The 17,387-nt window shown below is 41.6% G+C and overlaps 1 protein-coding gene across 1 annotated transcript; it reads right to left on the reverse strand.

Annotated features, from left to right (window-relative positions):
• Positions 1 to 428: 428 nt before the first annotated feature.
• Positions 429 to 10,266, reverse strand: SMNDC1 (survival motor neuron domain containing 1). Its single transcript, XM_036386171.1, has 6 exons — positions 10,141 to 10,266; positions 9,409 to 9,528; positions 5,879 to 6,021; positions 3,888 to 4,049; positions 2,899 to 3,052; positions 429 to 2,130 (listed from the first exon to the last, which is right to left on the reverse strand). The coding sequence occupies exons 2-6, from the start codon at positions 9,526 to 9,528 to the stop codon at positions 1,993 to 1,995; spliced, it is 717 nt and encodes a 238-aa protein (XP_036242064.1). The 5' UTR covers positions 10,141 to 10,266; the 3' UTR covers positions 429 to 1,992.
• Positions 10,267 to 17,387: the final 7,121 nt, after the last annotated feature.

Below are 17,387 nucleotides of genomic sequence, written 5' to 3' on the forward strand. Positions count from 1 at the left end.
TTTAGCATGTGTCAGTTCTGACTTCAAGATGCTCATTTTGGATAACTGAAAGGGACACTATCACAGGCACCCGTGAAAGACAACAGGTGACCTTCCTCAGCACTGAGCTGTCAGTGTGGCACAACTGTCACCTAGTTAATGTCACTGCTGGGACATGTGGTTGTAGCTGCAGGCTGTACTACAAACTCCCTTTCTAAAAAGCAGATTATTTTACTCTTGAGATGTTTTCTATGCAAAAGAAAATTTAACCCCCCTGCTACCAGTGAAGATAAGGAATTAAGCAGCACCTACTTGTCGTGCAGTGAGTGTGTTGTACTGCAGAGCCACTTTTGAGTATGACATTCTGTCCAGCAGATTCTGCTGTACTCACCCCTGTCCTGATTTACCATTATCTTCCCCCCATGAATAATTCCACTTCAACAAATATATCCAGCAGATTTTAAACACTTTATTTAATAAAAGTTAAACATACAAAACTGAAATTAACACACTTTGTATTCATAAAAATCACCATCTCCCATTACAGGGAGAACCTTTTTCTATGTATGGATTCTAAACTACTGCTTGTAGAGTTTAGCTTGAGTTGTGACTCAGGTAACTGATGGACATTTCCACCAATCAGTGCATCAACAATTGCTGACGTGACCTGATCTAGTTAACAAATTACAAAATGAGCTACATTAACATAATATACAGGGAAATAATGGTCAGGGTTAATGGACAAGACACACGTTTTATTTAATGGGGGAAATAGCTGATGTACTCTTGTCCATTAACTCAGCCCTAGATTTTACAAAAATAATATCTACATTGTATACAGGGCTACCCATTAACTTCTTGAAACACATTACGGGTCCAGAGGTGGCATTGCTACCGTAAGTGCGAGACAAGGAACAGAGGAAAGCAAATCACAGAGAGTACAAAAAAGCAAGAGCTTTTACACATGGGTTCCTGAAGAAAACTGAAGGGGCTCAGCAGCACTGGAATACAGCTGAAGGTACAATGGACATTAGGGCCAGTCAGTTATGGAAGGACAGAAATTCCCAGCTAACCTTTACTCACTCACAGCTAACTAAGTGGGATCCAGGCATTCACCTCTGCTGTGCTGTGGTTCTCCGTGTCTGGATGGGGGCCCAGACTGTCACTGCTGTGACTGCACCAAAACACCTACAAGATCTGCAAGGGAGGACAGGACAGCTCCTTTCCACAGCACCAGCTCTGACCCCTGGGGATGGGTGGGGACTCTTAAGTACAGTTCCTTGTCCTATGGTTTTCTGGTTACATTTCATTAACTTCCTATTATAATTTGATGAGTATTTATAAAACAAACAAAGAAAGAAAAACAACCAACAAGAAACAGCATCTCCTCTGCTGAAATTCAAGTGTAAGAAATTTGGACTGGAATTAAGTCAAATTTATTGTTTCTAGAATGTAAGTGATCATTAGTAATAAAGATCCGATCAGCCCTGTTCTGCCCTCATTTACAGCTGTACAAACTGATCCACAGTGGATTTATTTAAGGGAGTTATTTAAACTTCCTTAGCAATTCCATGTGACATGTCAGCTCTCTCCCAGAGCTGCAGCAGCTCTGTAATGTTGAGCATGTCACAGACAGCACCGTGACTACAGAAACCAGGGAGGCTCTTAAGGTGCCATTTTTATACCACCACTTTTTTTGAAGGAAAAAAAGAAAAAACCTTCACTAATGGTATGAATGAAAGATTCAAAGCTGAAGACAAATACTGCTTTGAAAGTAACAGGCAACAGCAGTTCATGAACTCATTAATGTTTACCTGCTACAAAAAGTTTAATGGTTGGGGGTGTTCAAATCAAGAGCTGGAGATTTAAGGCTCAAATCAGCTGAAGCCAAAGTGATGGTGACAAAATGGACTACTCACTATGTGCCAACAAATAATTTACTTTTAGAAAAATATAATGATAAAAAGGTAAGTGTAAAGCCCTGCAGAGATGAAGTTCCACCTTTTCCACCTGTTACTGAGGCATCAGATGCCTGACATTATATTTAGAGGTATCTTGATACTGTGTCATAGGTTTGTCTGCAATTCCACATGTTCCAACGCCAACCTTGCCAGTTACGCTCTCAGGGGAAGCAAAAATACTCCTTTTCACCTGCAAATAAAACAGAAAACACCATTGCTGAATAATTACCAGCTGGATTTTACAAAAAAAACCCAAACAAAACAAACAAGCAATCATTACTATCTGAAGTGCTTCAGCATTCTCAACTTTTGCCCTACAGATGGGGACACTTTGTAACAGCCAGCCCAGCTGTGATGTGTTGTCACTGAGTGAAGCAATGGGGCTGGGAACTTCTGGCACCTCGATACTGGATGTGATTGTGGTACTGAGGATCTCAGGTCAGGCCAATAAGGAATAAAATCACCTCTCATAAGGGCATCTCTAATAATTGCTCAAAAGGAAGTTTTACCACTATGTCTGGCAGCTCTTGGTCAAGCCATGACAGAAATGGAATAAGACTTAATGTTCTTGCTACCTTTTTTACCCCACACTTGCTGTTCCAGGGCACGTCCTCAGCACTGTGCCTCCTGGGTCATAAACACAGCAAGAAGCCAGACCTGGAGGTTTAGAGGGGACCTCAGGTTCTTGGCTCCAACAAACATCAGCTGGCACCTGATGCAAGCCTAGTTCTCCCAGCCAAGTGAAAGCTCACCCACTTAGGAGCAGCACTCCTCCAAATCAATCCAGAAAAAAAACAGGCATTTGAAGTGCACAAAATACAAAAATGCACACTTCAGAATCCCAAAGACACCCAAATCCCTGTGATGCATCCCTTTAAAAACCACCTCCTTTCTCCCAAGTTACTGCACAGAAGTCTATGCCCTGTTGCTACTCACATACTGACAAAAGTAAACAAACCTGGCCTTTTTTGTTTTTAGAATAGGCTCTGTTGTTAAACTGTTGCCACTTGACTTTCTGGTCCTCTCGTTCCTGTTCAAGTTCTTTAATTCTCTGAGCTTTTTTCAAAGCTTTCTTCTTTTTATACTCTCGTTGCTGGGCTATCATCTCTTTTCTGGAGAAAGGAAAAACAACAAAAAACAAACCCCACATTTCATGTTTATGCCTCTTCCTGTAACAAACTACATTCTGACTGTAAAACAGACATGCACATTAACTTCCCAGAAGTTTACAGAATGTACAGAAATAAAGCTTGTAAATATTCATCATTTCTAGGAGGTAAAAAAAAAAAATCCCAAAAACCTAAAATTCCAAACCTAATCTTTCCATTAATAAGCATTACCTTACTTACTGATGCATTTGGCACAACAACAACCACCAAGCACACCTGAGGAGCCCATGCCAAACACAGCAACCCATGGGATTGGGTGCAGTTCATTTCTGGGTGAAATGGGACCTATCAGCACTTCTACATTTCAGGAACATCTTGGGTTTGGAAAGTGTGAATAACCCATTGGAGTGAAAAGCCCAAACTTTTCTGGAGGTCTGCAGGACTCTGCTACCAATCATTGGACGGGGATGGAAGGAAAAGGACAGAGATTACTTCAGTGAAGACAAGGAAGTTGAAGGAGTCAATCTATGCCACCACAAACGCAGCATCCTCAGAACAACCTTTTAGGGAAGGGATCACTGGCTATAACAAACTCTGAAGAACTGTACCTTTTGTTTTTTCCAAAGTAAAAAAACAAAAAGTTTTTAGCCCTTACAAATACCTTCCTGTGTTAGACATAGCAGGATACTAAGTAAATGTAAATTTAAAACACAAACAAACCAGAAAAACACCTATTTCATTAACCAGTTTTTATAGCTGAGGGAGGAAAAAGAAAAAACAACTAACCCAAAACCAACCCACAAATCAGCATTCAGACTTCCATCTGTGTATTACTCACTTGGACATGGGTTTGTTGCCACTGTCCTCTTTTGCTTTCCTTCCCTCTTCCACAGGCTTGAGGTTGAACAGAGGTGTGACTTCAGCATTGCCATATCCAGCAAATGTAACTGCAGCTGTTCCATTCTCCTCATCTATTTCTTCAATCTCAGCTTCGTAACACCTGTAAAGATATCATGGCTGTAAGCATGTGAGTAAAGCTTTAATACTCAGCCCTTCAACACCTACATCAGCCAGCTAATGCCACTAAGTGAAAAATATGCAGATACCAGCCTTCATTTTCAGGGGTAATACACAAATCAAACCAAGAGATTATTGTCTTAAGGTCAAAGGGACACAGGTACAAAGACTGGAATCTGCTGTATTTGACCTTTAGCTTCAACAAGCAATGCCCTCACAGCTATCACAACTAATGATTCATGCTGGGGCCAATCTAATCAGCTATCCTGATTTGGTTTTAGTTCTGGCAAGTAATGGGATAGAAAAAAAAAAGCTGCATTCACAGAATTCATTGAGGAGTTTTAGAAAATGTCAGCTCAGAAGTGCAAAGCTTTCATTCCATTTTTCTCCATAAGACAAAGAACGAAGAAAAACTGAAGCTTTCAAAACATTCCCTCTTCAACACTTTAAAGCTTAAAAGCTTTCATGTTGATTTAAAACAGAAATTTTGAAATTTTCACAGCAATCTGTTCATTTCGTATTTACGTGTATGAGACACTTTGGTGTTTCATACACATAAATATGGGGAAAATTTTTTAAAAATTAAAAAAAAAAAGTGACATTTCCAAAAATATTTAACATAACTGTGCCTAACTTAAGGGCAAAAGGATATATCTAGAGCAAACAGAGGAAAAAAAGGAAATGTTTCATAGACAGTATTCCAATTAACATTTACTAAATTAATTTCTTGTGTGTTTTCAGTGGGCCAACATCTCGAGCTGAGTTAGGTGCAAACACAGGAAAACCCAAAATTCCGGCTAGCTCTTTATGAAACACTGCTCTTAAGAAATGCTGCAACAGAAGAAGGATTTTCTAAAAAAAGCAGAACAATAAAGTCCAATAAGATGCACTTCCATGAACACTCTGACACACTCTTCCCCAAGCTTTGATCCTGTAACCAAGGGATCAGACCAAAAACAATGATCCAGTGGTGACCTAAGACTAAGATTCAGTTTTTAAGTTCTAACACAAAAACATTTTACTCATTAATAAACAGAAGAACTGTTCACTTTTAGACTAGTTTTCTACTTAAGACATCAAGAGCTATACCAAAATCTTTATAAGGCTATTACATTGTTAAGAGAAGCAGGTTCATCCAACAACAGAGCCTCTCTCTAAGTGGCAACAATTGCAGTATTGGTCCTGTGAAAGCAGTTTTTTTAATGCTGCAATAGTTACACATTTGCAGTATGAAAAGTAATTTCTAAATGTTTATTTCAAAGTTTATGGAGTCAAAATGATTTGCTTGGGTTCCCAGAACTACACAGGATAATATATGAGACCAAACCCAAAAGGTTGATTAATTCTAAAGTTACATTACATAGTTATTTTATAGCCAAACCCAGCATTTTAATTAAAAATTGAAAATTAATTTCCAATTAGAGGCCGAAACTGAGACACAGCAAGAATTTTTCTTCATAGTAATCAGTGACACACATATATGAATGCAATGACAAATCATGAATTACACATCCCAAAAGCTTTAAAAAAGACTGTCCTAACTGACCAATTCTTTCCATCTACCATTTGTTACACCAGCAAATGGTAATTTACAAAAGCCGCCCTAATTTTATAAGGTTAGTGAAAAAAAGGGCCCCCATCTCTTTGTTACCTAAAATACTGACCTTTAATAAACAGTCCAAGAACACTTAATACCACATTTATTTTGTATTTTCTTTTTGCTTTTAGTCACCCTGGTCAAGTCAAACTGAATGAAAGTCTCTTACCATTGAACTATTTCATGTAACTGTTAGAGAAGTTTTCTACACTTACTGTCCATCCTCACTCCATATGGCCATACACCTGTCCCCAACCTTCCAGGAGTGACTGGGGAGGGCGCACGCGGAGCTGTCGGAACTCGCGAGGGTTTCCGAAGGTTGTGTTGAAAGGAGATCTTTGGTTAACTCTATGACTTCCTACAAAAGACAAAAAACCCACAAAGAATAATTTCTCAAATTCTTCTTACCAAGCATATATTTACCCCAAGCTTACTGGTTTTGGTTTGATTTTTTTTTAAGTTACTATATTATATTCATTGCTGATGTGTGAATTACACTCGCTGTGGTTTTTTAATAATTTAATTAAACTCATTAATTGCAACTGTAGATAAAAATATGTATGGTCCTCACTGTACTGCTGTACAGCTGCCCATGCCCTCCTCCAACTTTCAAAAAGTAGCCTATTATTTTTTATAGCATTTCTCTCATTGGCTGAACTGTAGCATGCAGAGGCAGGGTGGCAGAGCACCCTCCAAGCTGTGAAGCCCTCTCACTTTGCTAGAAAGCATCCAGGAGCACACTAAAGAACTGGCTTCCTTAGGTCATTCTGATAAAAGTGTTTTTTCCCTAAACTCCCTGACTTGGAGATTTCAGGTCAGGCCTTCCCTTGCTAATTCAAGATGACAAAGTAACAAAATTTCCCAGTTCCTTTACACATTATTCATTTGCAAGCAGGAGCTTGCAAAAAGCTCTCCCAACTTCCTGTAAAAGTTACATCAAAAACTAAGCAATCAAGACCTCCCTTGGATTTCACTAGGGTTAAAAAGTCAAAGGAGACAGCATCTAAAGGGCCATATGAACTTTATATATAATGCAGAGAAACTTTGCTGGCCCTAAAGAAGAAAAATTCTTCAATTCTTTCAGTACCTCAGCATAAACCAGTCACCCTGCTAACAAACAGTAAACATCTAAGTCAGGGGAGGGTTACAGAAAGTGTTCAAAGCCTGAACTTCCCTCCCCATTTCACATCTTACTTCAGCTATGAGCATACAAAGACTCAGGAAAATGCAGTAAAGGAGCTGTTCATCATCCCTTAAGAACCTAAAGGATTGTAAGCACTTCCCAAGTAAGTTTATGATGTATTAACTTGCAAGCACTTTTATCTGATAAACTACACAACTAACATCAAAGGCCTAACAGTTTGTTTCTGTTGCAGCATGTTAATGTCTGAATTTTCAACAGCTAAGAAGTTTTGCTCTTTGCTTTGGAGGAGCTGCTGGTTAATAAGTACTCCAGTGAGCACAATCAGTAGCAACTGTGAGCACAGGAACATACAATTACTTCTACTACTTAGCTGACCATTTTCCTAAAGCATAACAGATTAACATTATCAAGTTACCTAATTTGAGAACATACAGCATTAACCTAATTTTCCCTCCCAGGTGCAAAATTCCTTAACATACAGGTAGCTGTATTCTGCAAATCCAGGAGGCATCATGGCTTAAGTATCTCTCTCAGCAGGTCAAGTACATCACATCAGGCACAAGGCACTCCTGAAAACAAGTGTTTCAGGTATTGCAACTACCAGTAGCACCAAACTGTTGACTAATTCTTGCCTCAGAGATGGCTTATTCTAGAACTTGGATGTGAATAGTTTCAGACAAGTCTACCAAGAATCCTCTGAATTTAATAAAGCCCCTTACACACGAGGCCATTAAAATTACCAAACTTTTGGTAAAAATCTTCATCTGATATCCCCCTACCGTAATGCTTGGCTCACAAGATAGAGACATTAATTTTATCGCAAGCCATGAGACAGTTCCCAAGTCTTTAAGAGAGGAGATCATTCCAAGAAAATTTCTGAGCAGGACTTGGACTACCACAGCAGCTCAGTACAGCCAAACAGGTTGAACAACATGGCTTGGTGCCACATCCCTGTGATAAGGAGGTGTGACCCACAGGGAACACTACTTAGTTTGCCAAGATTTTTCCTGACCAACTGGTCTTCACAAAGCCAGACAGAGCCCTACACTCCAGAGCACAACACCCACAGATCTCATCTCCAATTACACAAGATGACAGCTGCCATCAAGCCTAGATAAGGTAACTTTGGTTTTGGGTGCACAGACACTGGCCTAGAAATGTTTTGGTGAACCAAAAAGCAAAAAGCTAAGTACTTCTAACAATTTCTTCTAATAATTTAATCTTGAATAATCTAAGCATACAAAATGCATCAGTATTTATAATAGGAAAAAGATGTTTCAGTAACATAGTAACCATCTTTTTGAACAGACAAAAAGCTGTTTAGTTGGGACACTGATGCATCAAACCCACTCTTACAGCTGTTTGCTTAGTTGGCATATATCAAGTCTGCAAAACATTATGTCATTTTCAAGGTGGAACATACGGATAGCAAACCTTTTGGGGACGAAAGTGTAAAGATCTTCCCCATTCTGTGCAGAAAGCTTTTATTAAAAAGTTTGCAAGTTGTCCTTTCACATCAATGATCTCTGCATATCAAAGCCGAGGTCGTGTTGGTATCGGAAATATCATCCCATATGGGTTTTGCTGTGCATTTTAAAAATATAAAAATATACACATGCTTTTAACAGTGTACAACAGAGCACATTCAGATGATCTATAAAGTGCCTTGTGGGCACAAAGCCTTTGCAGTTTAAAAGGAATTCTAAAGATCACTGTTTGGAGGCACTACTTGTGTTTTGGTTTTGAAGCCCCAATTTATTTCTGTTATTTCCATACAGAGCAGTGGTCACTGAACCTTGCACTGGATAGTTTTATATATTTTTACATCTGATGGCTAAAGCAATCCACAACAGAAATGAAGCAGCATCTTGCACTCTCATGACAGATTTTAACAGCACTGCTGGGATTTGCTATATGCCAATGTGTCTTTTTATGAACAAGAATCTAAAAGACCACTCATATATTTTAAAATTAGGGTGGTGGCCTTCCTGTAACTAAACCACATCCCAAGGACCAGAAATGGGTTTTAGCTGTTAGGAACACACTATGCTATTGTGACAAATAAAAAACACAACTCTTTTCCTTTCTTGTATAGAAACACAATCAAGACTCAGATGCACAAGGAATACAGAACTACACTCCAAAGCTTTAAACACTGCAAATGCATTTAATGAGTAAGCAGGTTCTGGATCAAGTTATTTGAGAACTCAGTATGAACATCATGGTAAGCTAAACCATGAGACTTCAGCATTAGTAAAAGCAACAAAAAATAATGACTTTGAGAAATGCTTCAGGAAAAAAAAATTTGAACCCAGCATATAGTAACGACACCACTGGCATATTTTTCACCTCTCTGGCCACAGTTTATAGAAAATGAGTTTGCTGTATAAATTAGTACATCTCTTTTAATAATTAAAAAAAATATTTTAAATAGGTCATACTTTGGGTTTTTCCAAACTAAGCCTACCGTGAGTATATCAAGCTACATGGAATGAAAGTAACCAGCCCACCAAGTGTCTGTTTTTGTTGCAGGACAAATATTTAGGAAAGTTAAAACACTTGTAAAAGACCTTGATGTTTCACCTACCCTCAAGTTCTCACCTGTAAGTCTTTCTTCAGTTTCAGTAAATCCTCATTGTCTGCATTGCCAGATAAGGCAGCCTCGACTTGCTGGAGCTGAGCTTTGTAGCTGGCCAACTGCTTAGCAAGGTCCTCTGACATCTACAAGGAACACATAAACATACAAACCCCACATCAAAACAACGGCTTGGCTGCTTTTGTGGTCCAAGTGAGGTGAAATGACAACAACAAAAAAAGCTGTTACTAACGTGTTAGAAACACAGCTCATTAAGTTTCAATGATGAGTGTTTGTTCAGTAATTTCACTATAGATACCTGCTCATTTAATTTTTGTGCAGTTCCGGCTGCTCTTAAGAGACTTGTGAGGAACAGAGGGCAGAAACACGTGCCCGTGCACGGGGTACAGGCACAGCTCACACACAGCGTGTGAGCAGCGGGGCCTTGGGCAAGCCTCGCACCGCCCCGGCTCCTTAGAAAATGAATGCACGTCCCAACAAACCCCGCGCACGGCGGTGTGTGCCCTCCGGGCGCCGCACACAGCGAGCCTCACACCGAAATCCCCTGCGGGCCCCGAGAACAGGGCCCTGCCGGGGCTCCCGTGGGCTCGGAGCGGCGCGGGAGAACAGACGGGCCTGGGCCTGCCCTGGCGCGGGCCCTGCCCAGGCCCAGGCCGGGCCCAGCCCAGGCCCCGGGCCGCTCAGAGCGGGCAGGAGCTCATCGCGCGGGGCCGGCAGGGCCCATCCGGCGGTCTCACCTCGGCGGTGCGGGGTGCGGGCCGTGCCCGGGCCGGGGGCTCCGCTCGGGGTCCCGTCAGGCCGCGGCCGCTGCGCTCCGGCTCCTTCCGCCGCCGCAGCCGGGCTGGGGGGGGGCAGGGGCGGGGCCTCGACCGGCGCGCGCCGGAGCTCGCGAGAGCGGTCACGTGTGCCACCGGCCCGCGAGCGCGTCACGCGGCCCGCGGGTCACGTGGCTGGACGCCCCGCCCACAGCCCCGTGAGGGGGCGGGGCCGAGGCTGAGGGGCCGGCTGGGAGCCGGGATGGGCGGTGCCGGGAATTTACAATTCCTTCTTTAGCGCTCTGGGCGGATCGGCTCTAGGAATCGTGGCAGATTTGTGCTGTAGAAGCACAGGGCTCTAGGAACCATGGCGGATTTGTACTTCGGAGCATATGCTGCTCCATGGGACCAGGAGTCCCTGACCCTGCCTGGACCCACATTTCACATCTATGTTCCTGACAATACCAAGTACAGCAACACCCTCTGGCTGCCTGCTTACATGATTATCAGAACCACGCAAAAGTTACTACTGAGCAGCTTAGGAGAGAGTAAGTTGCTATCTTTATCCTGCAACAGGACAGGAAAATGAGGAGAAAAGCTCAGTGGCTTCTTCAGGCCTGTCACAGGAAAAAAAAATACATATTTCTGGTGGAAAACCACTGATTAATTTAGCTGTGAGCCAGGCAAATTAAGTAGATGCCCAAAATTTTTCTTCATATTAACAGGAGGATCAGTGTCTCCTGCAAACATCCTGCCCCTCATGGTCACAGGCACACGGTGCTGCACAGGAAGCTGACTCCACTCATTGGATTTGTTTATGTATTATGAGGAAAATATATCTGCTGTGTTCTATGGCACTTGGTGTATGTCCTCTGAAGATATCCTGACCCAGAATGAAGCAAATTTCTGTATCTTGGTGTATGATTTGATAATTAAAATGCAGAAATTACTGGACACTGTTCAGGGATTATTGATGAGACCAAGTGTAACAATGAAAATAGCAACAACAACTTTTTGGTGATTTCATTTTTATGCAATAATAAGCTAGAAATAGTTAAGGAAACATTCTCTGATAAGACTTTGCAGACATAGCAACTGTTGAAATACATACAAATTTTTTTTATATAGAGCTTTCTAATGACTTTGCGAGCATACCTATCAGTTAGAACAGGCATTAGTACAATCAATTTCAACTTCACATTTCAGGACAAGAATTAAGAAATTAAGAAATCTATGCTCTATCTGTAGGATCAAGAGGGACTGAGAAGGCATCCACTGTCCAGCTATCTCCAAAGGCAGCAACAGCAAACAGGACAACACTTCTGTAGTTGCAGCAGCAGGAGCAAGCATAAAGAGACGTTTTATTTCTATAAAAGGTTTGGTGAGAGTTAATACTGAAGTAGATTTATGGTTATATAGTAGAGTATGTAGTTTAAAGTAGAGTATGGAATTTTATGTGGTCTGCAGACATCTAAAAAGAGGCACCAACATTAAAAGATATATATATATATATATGCTATATATAGGAAGACAAGCCAGATCCTGAAATGACTGATCTTTAATTCCTAGAAATTGAAAATTCTCATTAATTGCATCCTTAACGCTGGATTTATCTTCACCTAAAAATAGAGATCTTTTTTTCTGTCTCTGACTAAAGAAGCTCTTTTATACTATATTGAGGAAAAACAATGTAGGGAGGACATCTTCCTGTTGTCTTACAGATTACACTTGTTTTAAAATATGTTTTATAGTTCATTAAATGTTTGCTGCTTGAACGGATACGTTCATAGTAGCACATTGCTATTACTTTTAACAATACATATAACTTAGCAACAGAAAAAAAAGGCAACTTAATTGCCTTTTACCAAAGGCAAACTCTGTTGCCATTGGCCCTGGGGCTTTCAGCTGTGGTTCCCAGGGGAAGCTGTCCGACTGACCTGGCTGTACTTGCGGAACAACGAGGTAAAATCGGTGTAACCGGAGCCTCTGTGGCCGTGCTGGGAATGGTAGCCGCGAATGGCCCGGCCGGGCGGGAAGGTGAGGTTTGCAGCACCGGGGATGGCTGGGCGTGCTTTGGGAGGAAGGGGTGCCTGCCCCGCATCAAGGCCAACTGATGCGCGGCTGGGAGAGGCGCTGGCGCCTCCCGCAGCCCCACTCGGCTTGTCCAGGAGGTGGTGGTGCTGCCGCGCAAGACGCCTGCATCGCCAGCCGTGCTTAACCGGCTGCTCGGGAAACGGCTCTGCTACGGCTCCACAATTCCGCCTCTTTTTTACAGACTGCTGCGTGATTTTTATGCCTAGATAATGGGAACATATATAGGAAGTTGTTTTTGAAGGCAACTGGGACTATGCAGTCTTTTGAAACATGGATGTGCTTTGGTAAATAAGTACGCTTAAATCCACAATGTTCTGAATTCCTAAACATTAAATCTTGAAGCACTTAAGGATCAGAAACCTGAGTGCTGAGCAGCAACCAATGCTTTGAAGATGTTATTATGTCAAAATGATTTAATGTCCTGTTTTTCAGTTTTGTATGGATGTGTTGTTGTGCTCAGCACAGAGACGTAGCCACTAGCCAAAAATTGGCTTCTGCAAACAAACTGGTCTGTCCTCATGACAGAAATTGCATCCCAAGTCTAGCCAGAAAGGAGACACTGGATCTTTTTAGGCTTTTCTGGTAGGCTGCCTGCATGGCAGGCATTGTTCTGTCAGTGGGGCAGTATGTCATCTTGAAAGTTATTTGTATATTAATTTGGATTAAGAAAATATTGTATTAATATTTCAATTTTTAGGATTGTTTTCCTGAAGGTTTTTTTGTTCAGTTGTCCAGTGCCTCTAAGGAAAAATTGCTTTATTTTAGGAGGAAGGGATTACCATTTTTCATTATAAGCAGGAAGGGATTACCATTTGTCATTATTAATTGCATCTATGGACTGTCAACTTCGTCTATAGATGCAATTATGCAATATTTCCCATTATGAGGCATTTTGTTGTTGTTGCTTCTGCAAAATTTACTTCTACCACTTGATTTTGGGGTTTTTTCTGCACCAGCTGTGTGAGTCTGGCTGAACTTAGCAGTTCAAAGCTTGGCTCTTATAAAAGCAAGTTTCAGAAAGAAATTCTGCTTTCCCAGGCACTTGATTAAAATACACACTTACACTGGTGAGAGGTTCAAGTGCCTCTTTGCTTTAAAGTGTGGGCTGAACATTTCTCAGGGAAGTTCTGTGTGTTTTGAGTCTCCATTTTTTGCCAGTATACTCTCCTGAAATTTGGCCTAATGGTCAGATTTTTCAATGCCCGCTTACACAGAAGTTTGTGTGGAAGGGAAGTCAGGGTAGTATGTGCAATCCTGAAGATAATTTTACTCTTTGCAGTCCAGGTAATCAGTACAAACTGTGGTGCTAAGCAAAGAAACTGAGTTCAAACATGTTCTGTCCTCTGAATTATTGCAGAAATTATTCCCATTGGTGAAAAAGGCACAGTGACTAAAACTGAGGAGGAGAAGTGAATCAGAACTCAATGAAGAATAAGATCCATGGGTGGGGCAACATGGGGATAAGAAGAAAATATCAGAATTAGAAAGAATGGACTGAAAACTTGCATCCTTCATGATGTCATCCACTTCAGAGGGATTTGAGGCTCTTGGATTTCCATTCCCTTGCAACTGACAGCTTGTGGGAATGCCAGCTTAGGTGGGAAATGACAGCCTCCAGTGTGATCGTTTACTGGCACAAGCAGCAGGTCCCTTCGCTGGGTCTTGATCCGGCCCACACAACACAGACTGTCAGATGGGATTTGCAGCTTCGTGTGAGCCTTTGGTTGGGAGCAACATTCCAAGTCTTTCTCTGAGACACTCTGCCATCTGTGTCAGGGAGAGTTAGCCCTGAAGGCCTGGGCACTGCAGGAGAAGGCAGCTGGACGTGCTGGTTCTTCTTCTTGGGGTGCCAGGAATTGTACTCCTGAGACTCCTTACATCCAGAAGGTGTTTGAGTGGCAGGAATGCTGAGAAGATAAGGGAAGTTTGGAAAGTAGGGAGCAAGGGCCATTGCAGAGGGTAGAGGAGCCTGGGAGCATTAGGAGAAGAGCTGAAGCAGCAAGCCAGCAGTGTGGGAGGTTTGGGAAGCAGGAACTTGAGGTTAACATGGGAACAGCGTGGGGGTATTTTGGTTAGTGTGTGGGGCGGGACCTGGGAAGTAAGGAACAAAATGGACTGCTGGGATGGATTGTGGTGCTGCTGCGGGGGAGAGGAGACCCAGGTCCTGCCCAGTGAGGGCAGACTAACAGGAGGGTTCTCTATGCACAGGGAGAGCACATGAAAGGAGAGGAAGGGGATACGAGGTGCAGCTGACAGCAGTGACGACTGTGTGTGTTTTCCCCGGGGCAGGGCTGCTGCCAGCTGTGTGCCACGCTCTGGCTGGGGATTGTGGCAGCTGGTCAGCAGCCACCCACCGCGAGTTGTGAGGCCTCGGGTGCTGGTGAGCTGCTCTGCTGTGGCCCACAGCTGCAGCTCCATGCCAGCAGTCAGTCCTTGGTGGTCCACCCCCATGGGAGCTGCACAGGCCTGGTCTGAGCACTGTTCAGAACACAGGATTTACAGTAACCAAAAATGCACAGTTAAAAATAGGCAGTTGTTTGTGGGTCCTGTGTTACTGTTTGCTGGATTTTAAAGGAAAGTGAGCTGAAAGAAGAGGAAGAGAGCCTTGCAAGAGGGCTACTGAATAGCCCTGTAAAGAACCGGGTTTATTCTCCTGTGTAGGAGTATCTACATATTGTGAGTGATGTAGATCTGTGTGTGGAATAAAAGCTTAGAGTGTAACTTAGAGCTGATTGTCCCATGGGACTTGTAGTTGAGAACTGACCACAAAAGCTCTGATTCATCTGGAGGTAACTTTTCTGCCACAGGGGCATGGTTAGATTGCTTTTAGGAACTGTCATACTTTCCTAGGTTTTGAAAGTTCATAGCATCTTGGCTTGGAAGAGCTGCCACTCCTGATCAGTGTTACTTAGGCAATATGAGTAGTTTTGGGGGTAGTCAAAAATAGGAAGAGATTTGAAACAGAGTTATTTATACAGAGGGTTTTAATTATTTTCTGCCTCTTCTGAAGTTAACATCAAAATATTAATTAGTCACATGGACACCTTTGGACCTCTGTACCTCTTGTTTCTTTGCCCTCCTTTAGAACAAAGGGTAATACAGATACCTTATGTTGTAGAAATGAACAATTAAAAAATGTTGCCACATAGTACTGATGAAAACCAAATGAAATCCAGTGAGAAAATGAAGAATTCTCTTTCTAAATAGAATTCAAGGAGTCCATGGCAAATAGTGAGATGTACTGATGCAGAAACAGATTGTGATTAGCTGGCATCAGAGCAGTGTTAAGGACTATTGTAGTCTGGCTTTGTCATGCCACATTGTAATTCCATCCTGTGAACCTAGAAATTGCCAGCAGTTAACATTTTTGTTTCTGAACTATGATAAGTTTATTTTTGCTAACTGTAGTGTACATGAACCTTTAAAAAGGTTAACTATGTTCTAGTAGCTGTAGAATTCACATGCATTGATGTAATATAAACAACATGTACAATTTACATAAAATGCAAAATATGTGCCTCACTGTTACAAACTTTTCCATCCTTCATTCTAGTGACAGACTTTCAGACACATTTTCCTGAAGTGAGAGAATTTCTGGAGCGTGCACATAGTGGTGAGAGATGGCATTCACCCATCCTATTGCATGAATGAACTTGTTAAACATTCCTTCTACATCATGTTAGTCAATACTTGAGCAGCAGGGCTGCTTTCATGTGGTTTAGCATCCTGTTCCTGGTAATCAGAGTTTTTGGTAATCAGAGAGTGTTGTCTTACATCCTACAGCTGATCCAACACTTAGAGAAACTGGAAATGCCTCTAAAGATGTTTCCTTTGAAAATGAAACTGAAATGTCTCTTACAGAAATTGTCTTGCATGTCATTACAGCCATTTACAGATGAACTCAGATTGGATCCTTGGCCAGCAAATGGCACCTTGCAGAGGCTGCTGATAAAAGAAGAGTATATCTGATGGGCATTTAGAACTATTTTTATCAATGTTCCTATTTATATGTCATTTGAAAGCAAAAATAGTGGAGCTACTGGTGGATATTTCTTTAAATGCTAAACTTAATAAAAACGTATTGTGGTATCCATCTTAATGGGAAACCAAGATAACAGGTTGCCAAGGGTATAGTAAGATATTTCCAATTTAGAGATATAGTAAGGATTCTTTTCCACACAGAAATGTCAACACTAAGTTTGGGCTCTGGGATAATTCTTACTCATTATATATTGGCTAAAAATCTATGGGAGGGGTTTGACTGGATTTTTAAAAAAATTTTTCTTTCAAGTTTCATCTTGCACTGCCTGAGTGCAGTGCTGTCCACATCTTTTAGTTACAAAGAGGAAAAGGTGTAGTTAATATGTTGTGCTGTTTCATACACTGGGATGAGGATTTCCATGAGGATTTTGATTGCTTGTGCTATGCTTCCTATGTGAGAAAGTTTCAGTTCTTTGGTGTAGTTATCAATCTGAAGTCTTTTCAAAGTTTTAGACTTGCAGGAACACTTAGCACTTAGCTTAGTGCTTTGTTGACTTAGGGACAGACAATGGATTAGGTCCCCTGCAATTATGGGTATGTTTGTCTCATCTTGGTCAATCCTATTCACATAATTTGGTGAGAGGGTGTAATATGCTGTTCAATGGAATTTGAGCCAGTACTGTTACCAGCAGAGAGAGCTTAAACAAAAAAGCAACCAATGTCCAGGGGAACAAGGTGACATTTTTTGTCAGTGACCATTATAATGGGTATGACTTGATATTGCTGACTATCTTTTGAATGAGGCAATGTGCCTGTAACATGAATTATTGAGAAAATTCAGCATATGCTTTGCTCTGAATTTTTAGTTTCATGCACAGTCAGGGATGTACTGAACTATTTCAGGAGAGTTGCAGGCAAGACTATGTGTAGACAAATACCTGTTCTTCCTGTGTTTGGAAGGAGAATTTGATCTGTAGTTTTTACATGAGTATGAGAAGTCACAGTGGTTTACAGCATACATGAGGATGGACAGCTAACCAGCTAAAGTGAAACAGAAATCTTCTCAGTTTGAAGGCTCGGTGGGTTTTCAAGTTTGGGGGTTTTTTTAGGCATTGGTTTCAAAATTGCCGAGGGATTTGCCAGTCAGGCATATA

The sequence above is a fragment of the Molothrus ater genome, chromosome 8 (genome assembly GCF_012460135.2).
Source record: "Molothrus ater isolate BHLD 08-10-18 breed brown headed cowbird chromosome 8, BPBGC_Mater_1.1, whole genome shotgun sequence".
In the NCBI taxonomy this organism is placed as follows: Eukaryota; Metazoa; Chordata; class Aves; order Passeriformes; family Icteridae; genus Molothrus; species Molothrus ater.

Coding starts and splice junctions, on each gene's coding strand:
- SMNDC1 (XM_036386171.1), bottom strand. CDS start 9,528: ATGTCAGAGGACCTTGCTAAGCAGTTGGCCAGCTACAAAGCTCAGCTC. Junction 3,053..3,887: donor GGCAACAAACCCATGTCCAA/GTGAGTAATACA, acceptor TCCTTTCTCCAG/AAAAGAGATGATAGCCCAGC. Junction 2,131..2,898: donor CTAAAAACAAAAAAGGCCAG/GTTTGTTTACTT, acceptor TTTTATTTGCAG/GTGAAAAGGAGTATTTTTGC.